At 36.3% G+C, this 26,452-nt stretch overlaps 1 protein-coding gene across 2 annotated transcripts in view; it reads right to left on the bottom strand.

Moving 5' to 3' along the window:
• ctnna2 (catenin (cadherin-associated protein), alpha 2) overlaps window positions 1-26,452 on the bottom strand; it is a 517,324-nt gene that overhangs the window by 72,967 nt on the left and 417,905 nt on the right. For both annotated transcript variants that reach the window (XM_084103718.1, XM_084103719.1), the window contains one exon: window positions 23,863-24,015. In XM_084103718.1, the coding sequence (XP_083959844.1) occupies window positions 23,863-24,015 (153 nt within the window). The remainder of the gene's footprint in view (window positions 1-23,862; window positions 24,016-26,452) is intronic.

Raw genomic sequence — 26,452 nt, 5'->3', positions numbered from 1 at the left:
TTAAACAATAAGGAGCAAAACAATGCTACGCAACAGACTGAGGAGTGAATACACATTCAAAAAAGGAAACAAAAGTGTGTTTGTGTGTGTGTGTGTGTGTATGTGTGTGTGTGTGTGTGTTACTAATGTGAAAGACAACAAGCAAGAGGAAAAATATGTCTCGGTCTGACACCTAGCCTGCAATAGAGGTGTTACACATGTTCAACACCTCACTTGACAAAACCCTATTTCCGACATGTTTAGTTTGCTTAACCTCTCTTGCAGAACTGCTGCTATCTATTTGTTGAACTGCCAATGACATTCTTTTTATCAAGCAAATTCAAATAAGTGTTACTAGTGTCCTCCTTGACAGGAAAATAATAATACCCCAACAGTATTGCCTTTTAGGAGAACAGGAGGTAAACAATCACCACTCATTCTGTGATGTGGGAACAACAAAGCTATTTTGTCAGAACACTTTTACAGATCACACAGAAGCTTTTATCCACACTTATTATTGGGATAAAACAGGCTAGAAAAGTGCAAAAAAATAAAATAAAATGATGTACCAAAGAATTAGGATTGGATTAACCTGTTGAACATTTCCGAGGTACTCGTTTTGATGCAACCTCCCGCATATTTTCGTGCTGGAACTCAATGTGTGAACATCGTCAGATACAAATAAAATATCTGCTGTTATGTCAAATATTCATTATAAACTGACAAATATAGAATTCACTTTCATTGGATTATTGAGATGAGACTCAATTGTATTAAAGCTCCCCAAGGCTGCATTTATTTAATAAATACAGTGAAATCAGTAATATTGTGAAATATTATTACAACTTAAAGTAGTTATTTTCTATTTTATTAAAACTGTAATTTATTCCTGTGAAAACATATCAGAATTTTCAGCATCATTATTCCAGTCATCGGTGTCACATGATCCTTCAGAAATCATTATAATATGCTGATTTGCTGCTCAAGCAACATTTATTATTTTTAACAATGTTGAAAAATGTTTTGCTGCTTAACATTTTTGTGGAAACATTGATACCTTTCAAACATTTGTGGTACCGTAGAAAGAAAGCATTATTCCTTGATAATAATATTATCAACATATATATATATATATATATATATATATATATATATATATTGGTAAATGATTTAATACATTGAATGAATAAATGCAAATACATGTTGTTCATTGAAAGTTCTATTCATCAAAGAATCCTGAAAAAAAGTATCACCATTTCCACAAAAAAGTTAAACAGCAGAACTGTTTTCAACATTGATAATAATAATAAGAAATGTTACCTGATCACCAAATCAGCAAACTAGAATGGTTTCTGAAGGATCATGTGACACTGAAGACTGGAGTAATGATGCTGAAAATTCAGCTTTGCCATCACAGGAATAAATTACATTTTAAAATGTATTTAAACAAAACAAATTTTAATTTGCAATAATATTTCATATTACTGTTCACTACTGCATTTTTTTGATTAAATACGTAAATGCACAATACGTAAACAATAACCTTTTTTTAATGTTTTTTAACGCTATTTAGTCACACACACACACACACACACACACACACACACACACACACACACACACACACACACACACACACACACAAAAAAAAAAAAAAAAATCACACATTTCTGCTCCATTACATAAGAGCCGGTAATGGAGGAGTTAAGCAAAGGCTGACTTTTTAAATATGTGACTCTAAGCTAAGCAGCTCAGTGGCATTTTCTGCACTGCCAAGCACAACACAAGCACATGGCCCAACCAAACCCTGATTGCCCAAGTGCATGGTCTCAACCCCCAGAGCAACAGGGAGCTCTATCACAGAATGCATCTTCACATCCCTCTGTGTGAGATTGGCCTGCGCTACTGAAATAAACCAGTATATGTGGGTGCACAATGCATTCCTCAAATGTGCATTGATTGCAGTCTTTTATATGAAAACCCAGGACGTTGACTGAATATATGAAAAGAGTACGGCCTAAATAGACTAATAAACCACTGGACAGACACATGATTTTTGTGAGTGTGTATGTGTACGTAAAAAAACAGAGAAAAGACCATTTTTAGGACCACAAAATGAGGTCCTCCATCACCTTTTTCCAATGACAGTTGCTCCACATACAGTACAATACACAGCAGACGTAGACATAGTCCATCTCTCTTCTCTATATATTTAATATCTCTGCACTCAGCAAAAAAAAGAAAAAGAAAAGCCCCAGCCTCTTTAGAGAGTGCCCAGTTCATATTCAACCTATTCAAGCTCAAAAGAGCATTTATTGAAACTAACCTTAAAGTTTTTTTTTTTTTTTTTTTTACATCAGCAACCCAAAATAATATTCACTGTTCTTCATTCACTGTGACGACTGTTCTGTTCTCAGCAACTTGGCCTGTTCAGCCATTATTCCTGTTATTCCTAAACACTGGAAGAATATGCTGTAATCCCAGTTGTTATTTAACAGTGATAACTAAAATATATACAGTGCTTCTCTGTATGGTTGAAAATATAAGTTCATGTTGAGATCTAACACATCTCCTTTTTTTCCACCATATTCTGTCTGTATCAAGGCAACCATACAACCCATCATATACAGATATACCAGACATCATTTTTGATATTTTACTAGTGGGTGAAGGACACTATAGTTCATTTATGTAAGTGAGGATAGCAAAATAAAATAAACTGACATATTATACCCAAAAAAATATTCATACAGTGGACTACCAGTAAAATGTGTAAAAAATGTGACACTTTGACCTGACCATGTTTTGCTTAAGTGTTTTTTCTTTAATTGCTAATACAACGTTTTTACACCACAGACTGAACAAAATTAAGCATTGCTTGGTAATTGGTTGACCTAAATTGCTATTATCTAATTGTGTACTTAAATTTAACTGCCGACAGCTATTCAACCTAATTCCTTTGTGAGACAGTCTAACAGAAAGATGGCCAAAACCAGTGAAATATCAATCAGTCAGTTCTTGTCATATTTTATTACCATTTTCTAAACTATAGTGAATAAACTGTGATAATTTGAGAAATGTTGAATGTTGATGTCTGAATACATTTTGGTTTGACTGTAGCATACACTGAAACACATCAAAGTTGAAGCTCTACTTTTGAAAACAATTTGGGCCCAACTTTTATTTCCAACCCATATCTCATCTGTGGTACAAGTGTCAGGAACCCGCTCCTCTCTCACACTGACATTGTCAGTCAGCTGAATGCATTAGATATGCTTAGCACACCAGCCAGTGTTAATACGCGGCTGTATTGAACAGGCCTTGTTTGAGAGGCGGCTTGAAATGATCTTCGGGCCGTGTGTCTCATGTAAAATGGTAAATTCGTCACGGCGGACCAAGGCGGGCGAGTCGGATGGGATGGCATGACGTGACATGAAAGCATCAAAGGAAGACGATGTGACAAAGACTGTTGTTTTTGATGAAGTAGGCTGAAAAAATATCTTGTCAATCACTTCGACTGACAGACAAGGAACGACCAAAGCAAAATAACGAGAGCAACGTTTCTCCTCTCAGATCTTCCAGGTGTAAGTGATCGTCTTTGAATATTTGCGGACTTACTTTATAACAGAATGGTCACATTATTGTGTATTTACTTACAGAGTAATACTCAAAACTGCACTGTGTAAATATTTGCAATGCCTTGTAGCAAATGTTTTCTGCATTATTTACAGGCCTCCAAAATACTCTCCAGCCTTTGCTGAGGACTTTACAGAACTGTTATCAACAATTACCTCAGAGTTTGACTGTTTTGCCATTGCTAGAGATTTTAACATTCACATAATGCAGAAACCAATATGGCAAAATAAATCAAAACTGTTTTAAAAACTTTTGATCTGACTCAGCATGTGCATGGACCCACACACAATCGCGGACACACTCTAGATTTACTTATCAGTAAGGGTCTAAACATTTCATTGATTGTTATTAAGGATGTAGCACTGTCTGATCATTTCTGTATTTTCTTTGATATATTTATCTCTCCTGCCATTGAAGCTAGATCTGTGTCTGTCAAGAAGAGATGCTTAAATGAGAACACTAGTGTACTATTTATGAAGGCTATATCCTTAACACCAAGCATATCTGCAGACTCTGTTGATTTTCTCCTTGATTCTTTTAACTCAAAAGTTAAAAGTGTAATTGATGATATGGCTCCTGTGAAAGTCAGGAAGAAGAGTGGCAGACAAAAAGCACCTTGGAGAAACTCAACAGCAGTGCAAAATATGAGAAGACAATGCAGAAAAGCAGAGCGCATGTGGCGGAAGACAAAACTTGTAGTCCATTATACCATCTACAAAGACAGCATCCATGCTTTCAATATGGAACTAGGCAAAGCTAGACAGACTTTCTTCTCAAATATTATAAACAGCAATTTAAACAACACACACACTCTTTTTGGTACTGTAGAGAGACTGACAAACCCCCCCAAGCCAGATTCCCAGTGAAATGCTCTCAGACAGCAAGTGCAGTGAGTTTGCTTCTTTCTTCTCTGAGAAAATCAATAATATCAGAAAGGTGATCAGCACATCCTTGAGTTGCGCTGGGGTCAGACAGATCAGACCACCTGAGAAAGTAGTAACTTTGTCTGATTTCAAAGAAATTGATGGCAACATTTTGGAAGAAACCGTACAGCACCTTAAAACATCAACCTGCGCTCTTGACACACTTCCCACATCTTTTTTCAAAAGTGTGTTAAACAGTTTAGAAGCAGATCTTCTAGAAGTGGTAAATGCCTCACTTCTCTCTTGGAGTTTTCCAAACTCCCTTAAAACTGCAGTTGTCAAGCCCCTACGGAAAAAGAGCAATCTGGATAAGACCATATTAAGCAACTATAGACCGATCTCAAATCTTCCTTTCATAGGCAAGATTATTGAAAAAGTTGTCTTCAATCAGCTAAACAAATTCTTATGCTCGAATGGATACTTTGACAATTTTCAATCTGGTTTCCGACCGCACCACAGCACAGAGACAGCGCTCATAAAGATAATAAACGATATTCGCTTAAAAACTGATACAGGCAAATTATCAGTGCTGGTACTACTCGACCTCTGCATTTGACCCTGTTGATCACAACATACTTCTTGACAGGCTGGAAAACTGGGTGGGGCTTTCTGGGATAGTCCTAAAATAGTTCAGGTCATACTTAGGAGGGAGAGGTTATTATGTGAGTATAGGAGACCATAAGTCTGAGTGGACATCCATGACATGCGGAGTCCCTCAAGGCTCAATTCTTGCGCCACTCCTGTTCAACCTGTATTTGCTCCCAATGAGACAAATAATGAAAAAGAACCAAATTGCTTACCACAGCTATGCACTCGCCGAACGATTGCATTGATGAATGCATTGCATTGATGAATGCAATGCATTGATGAAGTCAACAGTTGGATGTGCCAAAACTTTCTTTAGTTAAACAAAGACAAAACTGAAGTCATTGCATTTGGAAACAAAAATGAAGTTCTCAAGGTGAACGCATACCTTCACTCTAGGGGTCAAACAACTAAACATCAAGTAAGGAATCTTGGTGTGTCACTAGAGTCAGACCTTAGTTTCAGTAGTCATGTCAAAGCAATAACTAAATCAGCATACTATCATTTGAAAAATATTGCAAGAATTAGATGCTTTGTTTCCAGTCAAGACTTAGAGAAACTTGTTCATGCTTTCATCACCAGCAGGGTGGATTATTGTAATGGACTCCTCACTGGCCTTCCCAAAAAGACCATAAGACAGTTGCAGCTCATACAGAACGCTGCTGCCATTGAGCAGAACCAGAAAATATGAACATATCACACCAGTCCTCAGGTCTTTACACTGGCTCCCAGTTAGATTTAGGATTGATTTTAAAGTATTATTACTGGTATATAAATCATTCAATGGCCTAGGACCTCAATACATTGCAGATATGCTCACTGAATATAAACCTAACAGATCACTCAGATCATTAGGATCACATCAACTAGAAATACCAAGGGTTCACTCTAGAGTATGGCGAGTCCGCTTTTAGCTATTATGCTGGAACCAGCTTCCAGAAGACATCAGATGTGCTCCTACAATAGTCACTTTCAAATCCAGACTCAAAACACTTCTGTTTAGCTATGCATTTAATGAATGAGCACTGTGCCACTGTTCGTCCTATTGTTTGTACTGTACTGTATTTTATTTAGTTTTAATTATTCTTATTTCTTTTTATTATTTTAATTTCTTCTATGTAAAGCACTTTGAATTGCCATTGTGTATGAAATGTGCTATATAAATAAACTTGCCTTGCCTTGCCTTGCATATTATTATCCGACTCTCTGGAATACTCCATTCTGATTGGACAATCACAGCATTCAGAAATGTTTGTATGACTGTTTATGTATATTTATGTATATTAACTGTGCTGGTTTGTTCTCTCATAACATTCTCTTCTTGCATAATAAAATAATTTCAACTTTAATAAGTATCCAAATGGCCATAATCACAAAATAAACCTCTTCAGGATGATACAAGACTCCTCCACATCCTGTCCCATTCTTGATTCCCCTGTCAGGGTTTATTTTGACTGTAAATTATCTTGTACTTAGCCAAAAAATAAATGGTTTTTGCAGGAAAGCTGCTTAGAATTAAACATCGCTGTTCCACAATAATGGGGTGCAAGACTGATACTGTAAAACCAAGTGTCCATTTTCAAAGGAACTGTTATGCATCATCTGTTGTATTTGTTGTATCTGCACAAAAGCATCGCTAGCAGATTTTACAGTGAAGATGTGCTCGGAGATACGATATGATATGATGAAAGATTCAAAAGACCAGGTCACATTGAACAAACTATCAGATTTATTATAGCAATTTTCTGTATTGTTGTTTGAATTAAGGTGCACAGGGACCTACATTTGCTGATGTCTGCATTAAGTAAAAGTGAGTCAGTGTGTTTAAGAGAGAGAGAGAGAGAGAGAGAGAGAGAGAGAGAGAGAGAGAGAGAGAGAGAGAGAGAGAGAGAGAGAGAGAGAAGCAAAGAATGGAGTAAAATGATAATGAAAAAGCAAAGTGGGACGGAATCAGTAAATTACCTCATGGGAAATGGTGATAATATTTTCTCTGTGGACTCGACCTCCAATAAATTACACTTTGCATTTAATAAGCCTTTATCATGAACTTGCTACCTACTATGCATTTACCTAATTAATCAGAGATGGCAGTGCAATGGCCAACTTGCTTTACTTAGTATTTTATCGTGGTAAAAAAAAAAAAAAAAATTATAATTAGGAGAGATGATCTAGTTTTCTTTAACGAGAATTGATGGATATTCTCCAGCTCCGTGAATCCCTTTCTCTTTTGTTTCATCCCCCTCGTCCGCTGTCCCTACGAACCCAACTGCAAATCAGCCACTTCTATAAAAACGGCAAATGAGCCTGTGTGTTTGATTTATGGGCTTAATTTTCAGAGGATTTGACTCAGCTACGATAGTCCACTTCACCTCTAAAGCTTTCTGATGATTAGATTTAGACTGTGTCAAAAAGTCAAACAGCTTAGAGACAAGTGTCCCTGAACCCCTCCCTCAACTGCCGTCACCTCCCTGACGCACTCGCTAACCATTAACACCAACTTTATTCCCATATCTTACATCCTTGTTAAAGACTTTTGCCCTGGAAGATAAATTTAAAGAGTTCTATTTTGCTAATGCACAAAACCACTCCCTGATAGCGCATGTAAATTGTAGACGGCGTGAATGGTACGTGTCAACTGGTAGCGTTTATACCGTGGTATATTTGCACATGTATGTGAGTGCATTATGAATACACCATGCAATGTGTCACAAACAAGTCAAGACTATGATAAATTTGGAGTTTAATTGAATTCAGAGGTTTGTTACATAAAACGCAGTTGTTTCTGCAGTGATGCCAGACTTTCAGACATATGCAAATCTCCAAATTGCCCTGAGTTCCAAATAAAAAAAGAGAAAATAGTCATAAGAGTTCCTTTCAGTCATAAAGCATTGAACTCACTGGATCCTCCAAAAATAAGTTAAATTCAATTAAATAAAATTATTATTATTCAACTAAATAACAATATTATTTAGCACAATGCATTTCAAGTAAAAATGCTTGTATTAATTATGAAATTAATACTTTAATTCTGCAAGGATGCATTAAATTGTTGAAAAGAGACAGAAATCACAGTTTCCACAAAAGTATTAAGCAGCACAATTGTTGTGTTGCAATTTAGCAAATTAGAATCATTTCTGAAGGATCGTGTGACTGAAAACCGAAGTGGCTGAAGAAAATTCAGCTTTACCATCACAGGAATGAATTACATTTAAATTTATTTTAATAATATTACGCAATATTACTGTTTTCACTGCATTTTGATCAAATAAATCCTTAGTGAGCAGAAGATACTTTTTTTTTTTATTAAATAAATCGGTAACACTTTAACAATAAGGTCTCATTTGTTAACATTAATTATAAATAACATGAACTAACAATGATAAATACATTTGTTACAGTATTTATTATTTTTTTGTTAATGTTAGTTAATAAAGATACAGTTGCTCATTGTGTGTTCATGTTAGTTCGCAGTGTATTAACTAATGTTAACAAAAATAACTTTTGATTTTAATGTATTAGTAGTCGTTGAAATTAACATTAACTAAGATTAATAAATGCTGCAGAAGTGTTCATTCTTAATTCATGTTAAGTAATGAAACCTTATTGTAAAGTGTTACCAAAAAATTGAACCAACCCCAAACTTTTTGAAGGACAGTGTAACTATATCTCGATATATGCCATAACTGCGATACAAGATTTTGGTCAAACCGCTAACCCTTAATCTGGGAAATTTTTAGAAAGTTTGCTTACAATTTGTCTCTAAAATGTTCTCTATTGGATGCCTTGAAGCTGCAATTTCACTCTGCTCAGCAACCAACAGCGTTTTATCTTATTATTAGTTAAAGTCTGCATTTACACAGAGGACCTGTTTTTGGAAGAGTACGAAAGAGCAGAAGAACGCTTCACTGGCACATCTCAAAATGAATTCCACTCAGCATAAAAGCCAACATCACTTCAATCTGGTCCAAGAAACACAGCAGAATTTGGCAGTCTTGTTAAAGTTTAATCGAGTAATCCCATAACCCAGTGGGTCAGCCCTTGTTATCTCTCCACACAAAGATGGCCACTGAATTGTTGAGTAAATGTTGTCTCTAATGCTCTTACACAGTGACTTCTGATAGAAATCCTGTTAATATTGCATGTGAAGCAGGGCTTTGATGATGTAGGACAAGCTAAAACTAGGGCTTTCCCCAAGAGAAACCCAACGTTGCCTCAAGGGAAACTGCCTTCACTGGTTTCTCTCTTCTGCGCTTTGGAGTCAGTTGACATTGCTGCCAGGAAACGTTTTTTGTTCTCTGCGTATTTTCTTTTCTTTCTTTTTTTTTTACACTGGTTACACTGCTTGTACATATTTAAGAAAGAAAGAAAGAAAGAAAGAAAGAAAGAAAGAAAGAAAGAAAGAAAGAAAGAAAGAGAAAGAAAGAAAGAAAGAAAGAAAGACTTGAAAGAGACTGCTTGTCACTGGGACAGTACCTTTAAAAGGACAACTTTGTACCTTATCTACATGTAAAATGTGCATTTTAGTTCCATTAGTAGTAATATGAACTTCTATGTACTGTAAAAATGTCATAGCAACATATGATTTTACATTAACTCATCAGGCTTATTTAAGCAATTTCAACTTTTTTTTAATAAGTTATATGAGATTCAACTCAATTTTTAAGTCAGTTTAATATCATTTATGCTGAAATGACTTGTACAGCCAGTTTCATTACACTTAAAAATCGAAGGCAGCTTGGCTAAATGAGGTACAAAGTTGTTCTTTTATGGGTACTGCAGTGACATTTTACCCTAAAGGTAAAATTGTTACACTTTATTTTAAGGTGGTCTTGTTACTGTGTAATTATATAATTAAGTACTGATTAATAAGCCTATTAAATAACATGTTATTACCATATGGCTAGGATTAGGGTTTGGTTTAGGGTTTGTTTCTCTTAACTCTTTCACCGCCATTGACGGAAATTTACGTAATTTGTGAGAAAACGCTTCCTAGTCATTGACGGAATATTCTGGCTTTCCATGTTTTCACTGTTAAATGGTAGGGGGCACTATTACACATCTTCTGAAAGAGTACTGAATCTCCTGATCAAAACATGCGAAGAAGATGCAGAAACATGCAATATCATAATCTTTTGCATATGTAAATGGCTGGCAACTTAAAAAAAAAAAAAAAAAAAAAACGCTGGAAGGCAAAATGTTAATTGTGTATAATTGATTGTTAATACTGCAGTAAGTACATGTAACATGTAACAAAGGCGCTGTAAAATAAAGTCTTACTGGTATTTTTTTTCTTCCTCTAAGAGTGCATTTCAAAAAAGCTTTAGAAGTAAAGCCTGGATATTATGACATATCCACACATATTCCATGAGATATCAGAGAGCGACGGCGGATACTCGCTCGGCTGATTGCCATTCAAAGCCAGACCCTGAAGAACCATCTGTGGACAGATATTTAGAATTCAAACCATGACCTTATGTTAATGTCCCATCAGCAGAAGCAGATAGAAGTTTGGAAAAAATAACTAATGAAAAAAAAAAGGACCAACTCCAACTCCAACCTCTGCTCCCATCATCAGACCACGTATACACTGTGAGAATGTGCTAGATGCTTAAAAGTTTTTTTTCCCCCAAGGGCCCGACTGGAGACGCAGATGTGTGCTAAGAAGCGCAGTGAGCTCAGCGCTGTTAGCCACGTGCCCTAATAATGCTAAATTGTCATTTCATTGGCTCCAATTACTAAAGACCGTTAAAAGGAACAGGGTAGACACACTGTGACTAATTTTCAGAGCACGCTGTAGGTAATTCTTCAGGAAGATTTATCATAGACTCTCCTGATGTCAGCGCACGAACAGCAGAAAACAAATTCTAAGAACAATTATTTGCAACACCGTCCTATTGAGACACCTGAAAGGCTTTCCAAATGGCATGGTGACAAAAACGTTCTAATGTGTCCAAGATTTGGATGGCTACCGTTGAGAGGAAAAATACAGAACAAATTGTAAGCGTTATGAGATTACTGTATTAGCTGGCGTTGAGGTGCTATCCTGCAGTGACAGAAATACTATGGATGGCGGCCAGCAGGAAATGGACCTGTGTGCATGTGTTACAAATAGCGATGTTCTGAATTGTTGTGATTTGTAAACGCAGTACCCACCTACTTCGGACGACGCCAAAGTCCCAATAACTTTCTGTTGGCTACTGCTCTTTAGTGAACCATTAACCTTCTGTTTGGTAGAGAGCAGTGCATTAATTTGTGCTCATGAAATGACTCTTAATCAATATCAGCCGCAGGAAATACCATGATCGCACTCAGCAGACGCCATTCATTGTGGAAATCTATAAAACTGATCGTGTATACCGAGCTGTCGGCTTTGGAGAAGTCCCTGTAATATCAACATTGTGTTATATGAAGCAGATTGTGTTCAGTTTAATTAAACATACTTTTTTAGATTGTTCCAAAAGTTTTTTAAAGGCAGGACAATCAATGCCATGTTGTAACAACGTCCCAATTTGATACATTTAGGCTACATGTGTATGCAATAATCCCTCCATGGTAGTTGTAGCAGTTGATCTCAAAAAGAAAATTCTGCCATTGATTAACAATAAATCATTTTTCAGGCTAGACTATAATGTACAATTAAGCAATTAAGAGTAAGAGTACACAGGTTTACTGCTGAGTTGAAAATCAGACTGTGACTTGGCCTTAAGCACTCATGGTTACACTTTTAGACACAATATATGGTAACACTTTACAATAAGCTTAATTAGTTAACATTAGTTAATGCATTAACTAACATGAGCTAATAATGAGCAATACATTTATTACTGTATTAGTAAATCTTTGTTAATGTTAGTTAATAAAAATACAGCTGTTCATTCTTTGTTCATGTTAGTTCAAAGTACATTAACTAATGTTAACAAATACAACCTGTGATTTTTATAATGTAATGTATCGGAAATTTGGTTATTGTTCTGATGAAGTTAAATTAACTTTATTCAAAGCATATTGTACTTCACTGTACACAGCAAATCTCTGGTGGAACTACAAAAAAGCCAGCCTTCAGAAACTACAAGTGGCTTATAATGATGCACTAAGACTTTTGTTAAAAAAGCCGAGATGGACTAGTGCCAGTGACTTGTTTGTGTCTGCTCGAGTTAACACATTGAAGGCTGTTTTGAGAAACACAATGTATAATTTCATTTGTCGACTTAATGAGTCTGGAAATAGTGTCATTATGATACTGACTAACACTGAATATAGCGCCATACGCTACACATCTAAACTTTGGAGACACTGGTATGACTGTCTTCTGAAAGGATAGAATCTTTTTTTTTTTTTTTTTTTTTATAATATGTATTTAATGTGATGTGTTTTAATTTTGTGCTGTCTGTTGTTGTTTTTGTTTTTTTTATGAAGTATGGACCATGAGTCTGCAATAAAGTCTATCTTATCTTATCTTATCTTATTAGTAAATGTTGAAATTAATGTTAACTAAGATTAATAAATTATGTAAGAAGTATTGTTCATTCTTAGTTCATGTTAACTAATGTAGTTAACTAATGAACCTTATTGTAAAGTGTTACCCAATATATACTGTTAAAGCCAGCATCTATTTTCTAAATGCATGTTGATTGTTTGATGAACAACCCATCCATGCATATGATTCTTTTTTTGGACCTCATATTTTTAAATCAGAATGTCATAACTCGACCCCAGACTTCTCTCTGGTGACGTATGCCAAGCTTTCCAATTATTTAGTCCACTTAAATTATATATATATAATCATGACTATGTCACAATAGAAATAGTATAAATAGGTTCAACACAGAATTTTTGTAGGCTTTGGAAAGGGTCCTGAAAACAGATGGATCACTCCATTTAAAATTTTTATGTTATAATGAGTGTCTCTTCACCACTGAACAAAGTAAAAAGAGCTTAGTCAGAGCAACAAAAGAAAGAGTAATGAGGTATTGTCTTTTTTAGATACTGGAGTGAAGTGGTGTGGTGATGCAGGATATGGAGCTGTATAGATGTAGGGAGGTAGCAGGTGGAGCAGAGAGGATCCTGTAGGAGGAAATAGAGATAGCCTTTAATTTGAGACCAATTGCACAGGGGAGATGGAGCATCATGCAGCAGACACTTGAGAATCACCCATCTGCAAGGTAATAAATTCCATGCGTATTAGCATCCAGTTTCACCCACACTCTATATCTCTCACACAGGCACAGAGAATCGGCCCCTAGGTACAAGCAGTCTCTTTATGGCTATGGGGAAAACATTGTGAACGAAAAACTGATTGTCAGGCTTAAAGAGCGCATAGGTTCTGCTGTAGAAAAGGTACAGGCTGCTTTCATGCTTGCTTTATGTGGCCGCCAGACACACAACAAAGCTTACTTTGATTAGCTAATGTCTACAAAAGGATGCTTGTGTCTCAGAAAGCTGGTGTTTGAATTTGCATACATTGTCATGAAAGACAATGTTTGCATTATTGTGCTCAAAATCAAATTTCCTTCCTATTTCAGGTTTTAGTGTATGCAATATATATATATATATTTGCATTTAATGGAATTTCCTAAAAAATGCTAAAATGTCATTTTTTTAAAATATATTTTCCTTGTTTTAATATTTTAAAATAAATGAACATTAATAATTAAAATATTCAATAAACAAATACATTTGATATATTACAAATATATGCATAGCATTTTGCATATCATTACATATACTGTATGTATAACTAAAAAAGGGAAAGGCTGCATTAGTAATATTTGCAATTCCAATGGGAGAAAGACTGGGAAGAGAAGAAATGCGAATTATATGTCACAATTATGTAATAAATGAACATGCCCCCATATGTTGAACATATGGAAACCCAGTCTTGCACTAAAAATAAAAATAAAATAAATAATAATACATATACTGTATAGTTCCAAGCAGCACAGCACAGTGTAACAATTTCAGAGATTCCACTGCCAACCAAAGAGAAACGTTTGGCATACCTTAAACTGACAAGGTGTAGTCAGGAGGAGCAAACATACATTTTACAGAGAACTACTAGTATTTGACAATCATCAAATAACAACTTTTCTCGCAGACCCTGCACATAGAGTATATTAAACTATTCAAGCATCTATATATTTTGCATGCTACACTTCAGTTTAGTCTCCATTCACACCCTGACAAACGCTTATCACCAGGAACAATCAGAACGTACTGTCAAATTGCACACTTAATCAGAGGTGGGTGGGCGCTGATGGACAAAATACCTCTCTATTCTTGAGATGAAAAGGTTTTAAAACCCTGTAATACAGAACAAAAACTCCCCACTGTTTCCTCACACTGACATCTGCAGCATTAGATGTCCTCCTCTGTCCTCTTCTCGCCTGGCTGACCACCCGCAGGGGAATGGCCAGCTAAGCGGCATTTACAGTGTTTTCAATTGGATATGATAAGCTAATTCCACAGGCCGGCATTCTGATTCCCTCTAATGTTATTTTCTTTATTTTTTAACATGGCTAGCCCTGGCCCAGAGCAATAAAAGTTGAAATTGGACAGCTTTAGATTGTCCGATTGCCTGAGATATTCAATTACCGGAGATTAACCCGTGCAAACAAGTGCATCTGGCGCCATCTCTGATCTCATAAAAGACTGTCTAAGGGAAGAGGATTCAGAGTAACTGTCATATGGAAAGAGAAAAAATGGCTATAGCAACTTCCCTATTGCTCAAAAACAAACAAAAAAAAAAAACTTTACTTTACTTATTTTAGTGAGAAATGTTTCACCTTCGCTCAAACCAGTGGCACCATAAGGGAGTTTTGAAGCCGGGATGAACTGCTGATGATGTCATGTCACAATGATGCCTTATCTCATGAATATTATTTAATTAACCTTTCAAATGAATATTTATAAGCTGTAGAGAAATGGTAAAAACACATCCTATGGAGATTTGCTTGAGTTTTAACGTCTTGCAGTTATACCACACCGACTTAAAGAAGCACAATCAGGTAAACTTTAATTTCTTACAGTGTACAGGTACAGTTTTAAATGAATAAATACATGTAAGCACATTTCCTAACTTACATCTCACATATATGGAGATTTGAAGACTGTATCTGGAGCATTTTATCTTTTCAGAGCTGTCAAAGCATAATGTCAATAATGTACTAAAACATTAGAAATAGAAATATATGGTGTGACATTGCTGGAACAGTTGTACTGGCAATAGCACTTACAGTAGTTCTTTTCAACATAAATTAAAGTCCAAACTTTCCTTCTCTTTGTGCATTTTTTTTTTTTCAAATAAAATGCACATAATCATTCCACCATCCAGAATGCATAAACTATGAAGCAAAGTTTGGTTTGTCATGTCATCTATCTACAAAACGCAGAGTATCATGAAAACATGTTTTCATTTACTTCCAGCAACTATAAAGACCACTCAAATGGTCTATTGTTTGACAAATGTATTTTTTTCTGACCAGCTTTAGAATCTTCAGAAATATCAGTCCGTCAGCATATGCATTGTTAATTTATCAGCTGAGGATTAGATGAGCAACATCAATCCTGGTATTGACACTTTAAACAGCATTGACCTGCTAATAACGCTATGGCTTCAATTGATACCTGCTATAAAGTGGCTCATAAAATGACTCCTTGTAACTCTAACCACAAATTATCCAACGATCCAATCAAGCAATTGATTTGCTCCCGCCTGTCCATGTCTTAATCACCTTTAGATATATATTAGCACAAGTAAAATCAGTCATGACTGTGGGAGTTTGCTTAAGGCAATGTTGTCCATTGTCATACTGAAATATGTCACATTCAGCATTTGCAAATTGTAAACTTTTAACACTCATTCATTAAATTGAGCACATATACTTTTCATTGTTTGACATTAAAAATAAAGTTTTGTAAGTTGATAGGGGACGTCCGGCAGCCTTGCAGTACAGGTGTACAACACCATGATGTGGGTGTATGTAATGATAAATGGTCCATGAAGAGGGAGAAATCTGAAAGTAATGCCTCCCAGGGAAAAGGTGAGGGAGAGAAAGGCTGATCTATCTGTCCGGAGCTCCTCCCAAATGTGGAGACGCCTCTTCGTTAGATTTCCTCAGAGGCCAATAACTCTGCTTGATAAGGGATTATGCCAGTCCAAAGGTCTGGGTCACCACAAATAGACTTGTTCCAATAGCCATCTATCGTGTTCAGCACACCATTTAATGCAGCATGGCCCCCCTTCCTGCGGAATAATATTTACTGCCTGCAGCAGTGCGTTTGGAATCATGAAGGCCTGAAGGCCGATTCAATATTGGTTACATTCAGGTCGATATTGATTCTGCATAATCATTAGAGAAGGCAACTTTTCACCCTTCATCTCATCAGGAAGGTCAGTGCTTTAAATTCTAGTCTATGCGACTTCATGAACTGGAGTGGCACTTAAAGTCACACTCTACAAGAGATACGGGTACTGTTTGCCCTGAATATAAAGGAAGGAGAGCAGCTCCAGATTACGGTGACCTGAAAAGACCTGAGTTACGTTGGTAAGGTGACTCAAAAAACAGAAGACAATGGTCCTTCATTCCATGAAACAAAAAGTCTCTAAAATTAGGTTGATTTTAATATTTGGACACTTACTGGGTTAATAGATGCATGAATTCAGGAAAGTTCAGCCGGGAAAAGTTGGGACATTATTCAGGCTTCTTCAGCACTCAAGGGCAATAAGGCCAAACTACCTGAAGTTCATTTTCTTCCTCAAGGAGAAAAACATAACATACTCCAAACCTACACACACACACACCTACAGAAAAATCAATAAACCTCAATAACTGACCCTACAGTCTTAAGAAATGGCCACAATGCATCCCTGTAAATAAAAAAAGTGAATGTCTATTACCAGTTGTGTTTTTCTTCTGTCTGATGATCTTTTTCTAAGATACTAGTAAATTATCTATTCCACTCATAATTTAAAACTGCTATGTTTTACATTAATCGAATTTCAATTAATTTGTTTTAATTAAATGAATACGCATTACATATGCAAAGGATTATCAAAGTCATTAAGGCACTAATTGGAACAAAGCACTTTTTACAAAACTCAATGTCTGAACAATCATGACTCTAAGAAATTACATGGCACATTTGAATCTGAGCAGCTCTTTGTTAGTTAACACTGCCTCTGCCTAACACTGCCTTATAAATATACATCACATTTCAGATGCATAGAATAGAAGACGCATACAGCTGCAAGAATTCAGTTCTAAAGCTCCTTTTATAATGAACATAAAAAGCAAGGAATTCTCCACAGAGATATGGGTATCAAAACAAGACAATAGTAATGATGCACTCGGATAGTAATGAAAAATGCAAACACAAAATTAAGAAAAAAAGATGGCACAAAGAAAACACAAAGCGGGACATAAAAGGAGTGATCCATGAAAGATAATATTCAAATGTACGCAAACAAAAACTTTAGAGGAGGATAAAATGTTATCATGGGAAGGAATACAAACAGATAACAGATAAAACAAGGGATGTTGAGATGTCAAATTAATGAGGAAAAGCACAACTGTGTGTGAAGTCGTCCTCAGGGGACGACGTTGGGGAGTTTTGTTCCTGACACCTGAGCGCAGAGACCTTTTGAAGCTCTGGCTGAAAGCTCTTTCTCTATAGGATAGGATCCCTAGTGAGCCAGCTAGCTGAAAAAGTAGGTTATGGAGAATCAAGTGCACACAGATGCAGGTCAGGACTGCTCACCAGGTATTCTTTTTCTGTATTATGAAGACACAAAGAGACTTGTGACGATACACAACATTAAAAACTCACTGGGAGTGATGTAACCTGCAACTTACGGAACATTTGTCCTTCGAAAAAGAGTAGGGGATTAACCCCGGCATCCTGGCCAAATTTGCCCCTTGGTCTCTGTCCATCATGGCCTCCTAATCATCCCCATATACTGATTGGCTTCATCACTGTCTCCTCTCAACCAGTAAGCTGGTGTGTGGTGGGCGTTCTGGCGCAATATGGCTGCCGTCGCATCATCCAGGTGGATGCTGCACATTGGTGGTGGTTGAGGAGATTCCCCCTTCTATGTAAAGCGCTTTGAGTACCTAGAAAAGCGCTATATAAATGTAACAAATTATTATTATTATTATTATTATTATTTGCAGAGCACCTGGAGGTTAAGTATCTTGCTGATGAGCTTAATTTGGTAACCGAACAATTCGGCTACCATCATCCCAGTAGACATTGTATTAGTCAATAGAATGTGCATCAAAAGAACATGGGAGGCGGAAAAATGTGTACCATCCTCAAAAGTGGTGAAGGACAGGAAGCGACTGACTGAAAATGAACACAGTGTAAGATCAGGATGCGAGTTTACAGAGAAAGAAAAGCAAGCAAGTTTTCTTGAGCAAAGCAAGAAAACAAGTTTGTTGTGGAAACTTTAGAGAAAAGGCTCAAGGATATAGAACAATTCTGATTTTGTGCTGGCAGCCATGAGCCAGAATGATGGACCAAAGTCGCTTCACTATTTGAATTGTGATGGACTATGATGTTCTTGTGATCTTTGCTTTTCCATCAGCCTTTCTTACCTCTATAAAGCGGAAATGCATTCTTCATCTCAGCTTGAATGGGACTCTCTGTAACCCGTGTTTCAATGAACAAAAGCATGTGAATGTTTTGATCAGCACAGTTAAGGCATGGTGAAGGGACCGTTAATAAGCGCAAGAGACTTATGGGAAGGGCATCAATTAAATAATGTGTAAAAGTCAGATTACGGCTTCTTGATGATGCATGAATCCTCTTGTGATGAGGGACAGGTGAAAAACAGACTTTTATTACAATCCACTGTCTGCCAGACAATGAAAAGTTGGCCTTCATCATTAATCTGAGACCCGCTTTGTGTTTCTTATAATGGCTACAGTAATCAAATACTGGTGACATTCTCAATTTTGTTCGGAGATTCCCAGAATATTATCAATCTTTGGATATTATCACTTTTGTGAATAATGCAATACATAGGGTGAATTCAAATTGTTTGGGACTGGCAGATATAGTAAATGTGCAGTCACGATAAATTACAAAAATCAACAAACCAACTTTCGAAACTGTATTTAGGTCATTATTGGCTGAAAATCTTCCTCTTCACAAATCAAATTCAAAAAGATGAATAAGGTCAACGATATCCTAGAAACAATTGCTTTTGACATTGCTGACGTCAATCTTATGGCTTCAAGTTTTTACCGTTTGGATGAGTGCTAACTGCGAATGAGATTTGAGAATCAGAGGAAGGTATGATGGCTTCAGAAAGAAGTTAAACATGGCACCACAGTTACATTTAACATGCAGCACAAGAGTTGAGCACCAGGAGCTAGTTGCTAGAGTGACATTTCCTTACGAGAATGTGATGTTTGGATTAAGAAGACATTTTTTTATATTGAGTCAGTGTAAAAGGCTACCGCTAGCAGGAATTCTTGCTTAGCTTTCCAGTGCTTACCGCTAATCGTCCTTTGTCAGAAAGAGAGATGATTTTAGTCCCTCGTGCTGTGATGTCACAGGTGGTAAGACGGAGAGGGAGTGGGAAATGAGAGAGCGAAATCCCAGTCCCCTCGTTTTATTAACACAAGTCCATTCTCTAATGCAATCTCTGCTAATTAAGGTCACCATACCCACATCATAAATATTTCTCTACACCCGCACATAAGGTCTGCTAGCTGTGGCAGCATTGCCTTGGGCTTGGAAAACTCTCTCTTTCTTTCTCTCATTCTCTTTCACTCTACTTCTTTTTCATGGCCAGAAAAAAAGAATACATCAGGTAATTATTAAGGCATTTCACTTTGTGTCAGGAGGAGGCAGATAGGAAAAATAGGAAACTATTTCCATTGCTCACACTAAATGACAATTTTTCCATCCTGAATACAAACTATGTGATAAAAATATCATGTAACTTAGCAACTGTTCAATGATAATGTGCCACAGTCACATAAGAGTATTGATCGTGACCTGTGACCTTTAGGGTTTAAGACTAACCCGAAGGGGTGCCAGTGAAAGGCAGCATTGACATTTAACTTGTTTTCCACTGAAAGGGTAAATTCACACATTATTATATGTGCAGATTTTGTTTTAGATTGCTTTTAAGTAAAAGGGTCACTCTGAAAAACACTGTGAATTGACTGATGTTTTGATCTTTTACGAATCTTTCTCTTTTCTACTGAAACATTAAATGAGAGCATTAAAAATTAAACATGAAATCAAAATTGACCAATTTACTTTTTCAATGCATGTACGCACCATGTCTTACTGTGCAGAATTAATACAAAAAGTTATCTTTGTCGTTGTCTTTATTATCTTTTTTTCAAAAGGATAAAATTATTATTGCATTTACTGTAAATCTGTAAATGAATAAAACATGGTTCCAGCCCTAAAATTCAATAGCCCATTTCAATACATCGGAAAATGGAAGTAAAATGGGATGCAAACATTGCTTCATGTTTACCTCAAGAAACAAAACTGAAACAAACCGCAATGTTAAAAGCACCACACAATCACAGTCTGTCCTTTTTTTTGCCCCATGAATGGCCAACAAATAGCTTAAGTGGACAGTTCACTCAAAAGCCATTTATTGTTTACTCGCCCTCATGTCATTCCAACTCTGTATGCATTTCTTTATTTTGTGGAGCACAAAAGTCATTTTGAACAATATTTCAAATGTTTTTTGTCCATATAATGAAATTCAATGTCCAAAACAGCACTGGAGGCCATTGACTTTTCATTTTCAAAACATCTTATTTTGTGTTCCACAGAAAGAAAAGCACACAGCTTTGGAAAAACATGACGGTTGAACTATCCCTTTAAGTTCTCTCTGCACATTAAACTGGGATAGGAACATATTTTAAAATAAGAAAAATAAATAACATGCTTTACCTTCCAAGCCAAACACATTTTTATTAACCTTTGCTAAAGCTGGCTATAAAACACAACAGTGTAACCCAAGCAGACATGAACTGCTAAAGGGAGGATGATCTTAAGTCAGCAGAATCAGTAAATGCATGTAAATATGGGGGAAATAAAATAAGATTTTTCATTGGAAGAGATGAATCGGTCATCGAGTCACAGTGCATGAAACAACAAAGTTTACACTTATTTCCCCTTTGACAGTTGTGTGTGGGATGGTGTGTTTGTGTTTTTGTGTGCCATCTCATGTGTCTGCGAGTGACAGAGAGAGACAGAAAGATAGCAAGACAAAAAATAAATAAATAAAAATAAATTGTGTCAACAGGTTCACATTAATAACTCACATCTCAGCTGTGCTACAAATAATTTAATAACCTTTTAAATTGGCAGTTATTTTATAATGCAATGCATTACACGAATGTAGAACAAAATACACTATAGAACCAGACACTATGGAGTCATTTGTAGTCTGCAAAGTGAATATGAGAAAGTGTTATTTAAAATGTATTGAAATCATCAACTTTAACCATTAAGTGAATGTCATAATGGCTCTCAATAGAGATCAGGCCTTCATCATACTTGCATTTACTAGATTAGAGGATGAAATTGTTGTAACATTTCCCAAGATTATTGCTATCTGAATGAAATATAATCAATATTCATATGCATGTCCTTGTTGAGAGAGAGAGAGAGAGAGAGAGAGAGAGAGAGAGAGAGAGAGAGAGAGAGAGAGAGAGAGAGAGAGAGAGACAGAGAGACAGAGACATTGCATCAGGGTAGAGCTGTGGCACGTGACCTCTATTTCATCAGGCTCCTTGACCCCGGCAAGAAACAGTGACTATTGATCAGCTGGAGAAACAGAATTGAGCCGCTCGGCTGTCCTTTATTCTGAGTTCATACCAGTGCGGGAACATTTTATTTGATGAAATCAGGGAATGGCACTCCCTTCAGGTCAACTCTATGTGTGTGTGTGTGTGTGTTCCTAACCCGTCTATGCTTTGGGGACAAATTTGCAGAAAATGTCCCCGGAATGTAGTTAAATCTGACAAAACTCATTTTGGGGACGTCCTCAAAGAGAAAAGACACCCTTCAAAAGTTTTTCTTTTGTTGTTGTTGTTGAAAGAATACTTTCATTAAATTGATCAAAAGGGATGACAAAGACTTTTTTATTGTTACCAAAAAAAAAAAGCTATTTCAGATAAATACCGCTCTTTTGAAATTTCTTTTCATCAAAGAATCCTTAAAAAAATATCATGGTTTAAAAAAAAAAAAAATTTCTTGAGCACGGATTCAGAATATTAGGATGATTTCTGAATAATCATATGACACTGAAGACTGGAGTAATGATGCTGAAACTTCAGCTTTTCCATCACAGGCAAAGCTCAGTTACATTTTTAAATATATTAAAATTGAAAACAGCTGTTTAAAATTTATATATAAAATAATATTTGTATTGGTTTTTTTTGTGGAGAGCATAATAGCATAATCTTCAAAAACATAAAAAAAAAAAAAAAAAACTTACCGACCACATTTATTATGGAATCACTTTAAAACAGTTCCCTGATAAAAATACTTATATATGTATTTTATACTATATGACCGAAATATTTGCTACCAAAATGTAGTAATCTCATCAGAAATTACTTTTGTCATTAAACCAAAATGTTAAGAACTTTTACCAGAATTATATACATTGCATAGTTATCATAATTGCCATAAAATATCTGTGAACTAAATTTGTCAACCTTTAACACCAGTGTTCCAATAGGTCAGATAAATAGGCTAATGCTGCTCCAGGACCCTCAAGGCCCAACAAGTTCTCTACCAGAACACACACAGCATCACAATAATAACTCCTTTAGAAAACATTTGAATGTAAATGCATGTGATAATATGTCTATTTTGAAATCCAATTCAAGCACATTAATAGTAAATATACATTTTGGAATTTGATCTTAAAACTTCTCCCATCTGTCTAAAAGCGCTGGGAATTGCTCTGTCAGACTGGTTACATTATTGATACCATGCTCAAAATTGAGTGCTGAATCCAGTGTTCCAAAGTCAAAAGCAGACTTCTCCTTAAGCTCTTCTTCTGGAAAGCAATCATCTAGATGTCACTCACAGGTTTTGACGGCAAGTTTTTTTTTTTTGAGCTTTTGTTTAAGTTTATGGAATAAAATTGTGGTGATTGGACTGCATGGATAATCTATGAGTACTGTTTATTGGAAAACGTGTGCACCCACACTAGCTAGTATGTGGAAGTCAATACTAGCGTGTGCAAAAGTAAGTGAGAGAACACGTCAGGATTTATCAGTTTTAGTGACCCTCTAATGCTTTCGAAAAGTTCTGTTCAGTGTACGCTATATGCCCTTTTGCATTTTTGACATACCAACCTCTAACATCACCCTTTAGATAAGTGTCTCTTTTCTATTCAGCCATTTTCCCTCAGTCACCATATTGCTTTTCGATAATGGGAATGAACCGCATCTTTGAAGTCGAGTCACGAGAGATATTAAATAGAAGAAAAAAAAATGTTAAAGCCATTCCCTGGTGTCATTCCCACTCTGTGATCCGAATCCATGTTATCAAACATAAATTTGTCATTACAGAATTGAGCTCCACTGCACCATATTCCAGGATTAAATTGCCTTGGCTTGGCAGATGACTTCCTAAAGGCCACCTCGTGCTCTGACTGATAGTGGCCTGTGGTGCCCCAGATAAGAATCATCCGCTCGGGCTGAATGAGATGAGGGAGTTGAGTGAGGGGGTGTTATGTGTTACTCACCTCCACCAGCTTGTTGGCATGTTCACGGAAGACCTGCGCGTACTCCTTAACCTCTTTCTCGTTACCGCTCTTGGCCGCCTCTATCAGCACCAGCAGAGGCACGTTGGTTTCCAGGAAAGAGTCAGATATGTGGTCCATAACAGCCTTCCTTAGCTAGAGAAAAGAGACAGAAAGAGTTGGGATCAGCTGCTGTCCTACACAGTACTTACACTTGTACTCGGAGCTCCTACTATAGGGCATTTACAAGCGGTAAATTAAAGGTTTAACACATTTTCTAATGGAGCGCTTAAGTGAGATCTTGTGTTAAAAACAGCTAGATGGAGCACAGCGGAATTGAACAGAAGGCACGGTTATAGGGGCATTAGCTCCAATGCACTGATATGTCAACACTTGATCCTTGAGATGCTTCAAGAGGGTCTGTAATACCTTGAAAAACCTACCGTTGACATCCATATTAATGACAGTTTTCCCCTGGAAGTATTTTTAGCATTTTAGCAATGTTTTGGCATAGCAAGAGAGAATAAGTTCAAATTATACAGACAATGAAGGAATAGCAAGCAACTTAAAGGTTAAATGCCTTGCTTAGGGGGAAAATGATGAAATCACATGGCTAGTTAATTGCAGTGATCAAACTAGCAACCTTTTGGTCACTAGCCCTAAGCATAAACCAGTATCACACCAACCTAAAACACACAGGCACATATTTTGCCTCAAGGTAAGAGAAAAGCTTAATACTGTATCTCTTGAAACAAAATATGTAATAATGAACAATGTGTTCTTACATGTGAAGGCCAAGTATGGTAACCCATACTAAAATGTTCCTCTGTATTTAGCCCATCCAAGTTAGTGTACACAAATTAGGAGTAGTGAGTAGTGAACACACACACACACACACACACACACACACACACACACACACACACACACACACACACACACACACACACACACACACACACACACACACACACACACACACACACACACACACACAGAGCAGTGGGCAGCCATTGGGGGTTAGATGCCTTGCTCAAGGGCATCTCAGTCATTTCCTGCCGGTATTCAGAATCGAACCTGCAACCTTCGGGTTCCCAGTCTGACTCTCTAACATTTGGCCATGACTGCCCCCTTTTTATAGGTTAATAGCTATACAATCAGTATTACTTAAAGTTGGCATAAAACAGAAGGTACAATAGTCTTTTCAAATCAAATCAAGTATATTTGTATAGCGCTTTTCACAATACAGATTGTATCAAAGCAGCTTCACAGTATTAAATTAAAATAAAATAAAATAATACAACAAGGTTTGTTTCTAGTGGAATTTATTGATTGATAGAATAAAATTAAATATCCCCATGTCAACATCCAAATCCTCATATATTCTCATATATACATCTTTTGTGATATATATATATGAGAAAAATGGCTTGTCAAACAAGAAAAAATGTTGGACGGGACTTTTGTCCATCAGGAACTGATTTGACGGTTGTGGTTTGCTATTGCTGTGATCTCATGTGAGTGACAGGTTGTCCCGCCCTCACGCCAATAAACGCATCATCAGAGAGGAGAAGAGATGTTGCTGCAAGAGGGAGGGGAAGTTACTTTGATTAAAGATTATGAGGGCACATGCATTTTTAAAATAAATAAAAAAAATATGTACATGGATATATCATTTATAATAAATATTGAAATATTCCATAAAAAATAAGAATGGTCAATTTTGATATCATTGTGACTTTAATAGATGTTTTTAGTTTAGCAGAAGCACACATCAGCATCATTCACAGTTAAAGAAAAAAAAGAAAAAAAAAAGAAAAAAACAACATTGTGGGCTATTCTAATGGGTAGATTCCCACGACACATGTCCTCTAATGGTTGATGGGAAACTCCTAACAAGCAATAATTATCATTCAGTGAGGCGCGCACATATCTTAACCAATTAAAAACCCTGTGCTAGGCAATGGTGGGAAGACAGTAATGATGAAGTATGGCTAAAGGCATTGTATAATCCATCACTGGCAAGAAAGTTGGCCAGTCAGAACTTGAGCCGCCCTTAAAGGGGACATGTCACTGAAATCAGGATTTTCCTTACTCTTTCTCAGTCTAATAATCCTAATAAATCTGCAAAAACTGTAATAATCATGGTTATGATCACGTTTCCACATCAACACCTTTTCACTAATCAGCTTGGCTGGGTTCATTTTCATATGCATGGTTTTATTTTATGCACTAATCAAAAGCTATGATTAATTTGATTGCAAACAGAACCTTAAATGGTTCCCATCATGGGATCATTTTATAGATTTAGTTTTAATAAAAAAAAAATGTAATCATTTTTAGTTTTAAATTGTATGAATACCAGATTGTAAATATACTTTATCGTTAGAAAAAAATTAAATAACCAATTAAACATGAAAGTATTGTAGGATTGAGTGCGAAACAAACACAAATGAATCTTCCAGGTGAATTGTTCAAACATAATTTCTCACAGAACTGAACATTCCAGACACCAAATCACCAACCCCAGAGCCATAAAAGAAGGCTCCAGCCAGCCAGTCTCCGTTGACCAACGAAAACCCCCAGCTAAGAA

Source organism: Abramis brama, assembly GCF_963993115.1.
Source record: "Abramis brama genome assembly, chromosome: 2".
Taxonomy (NCBI): domain Eukaryota; kingdom Metazoa; phylum Chordata; class Actinopteri; order Cypriniformes; family Leuciscidae; genus Abramis; species Abramis brama.
Note: the sequence above shows the minus strand (reverse complement) of the source record. Positions and strands in the feature narration are given on the sequence as shown.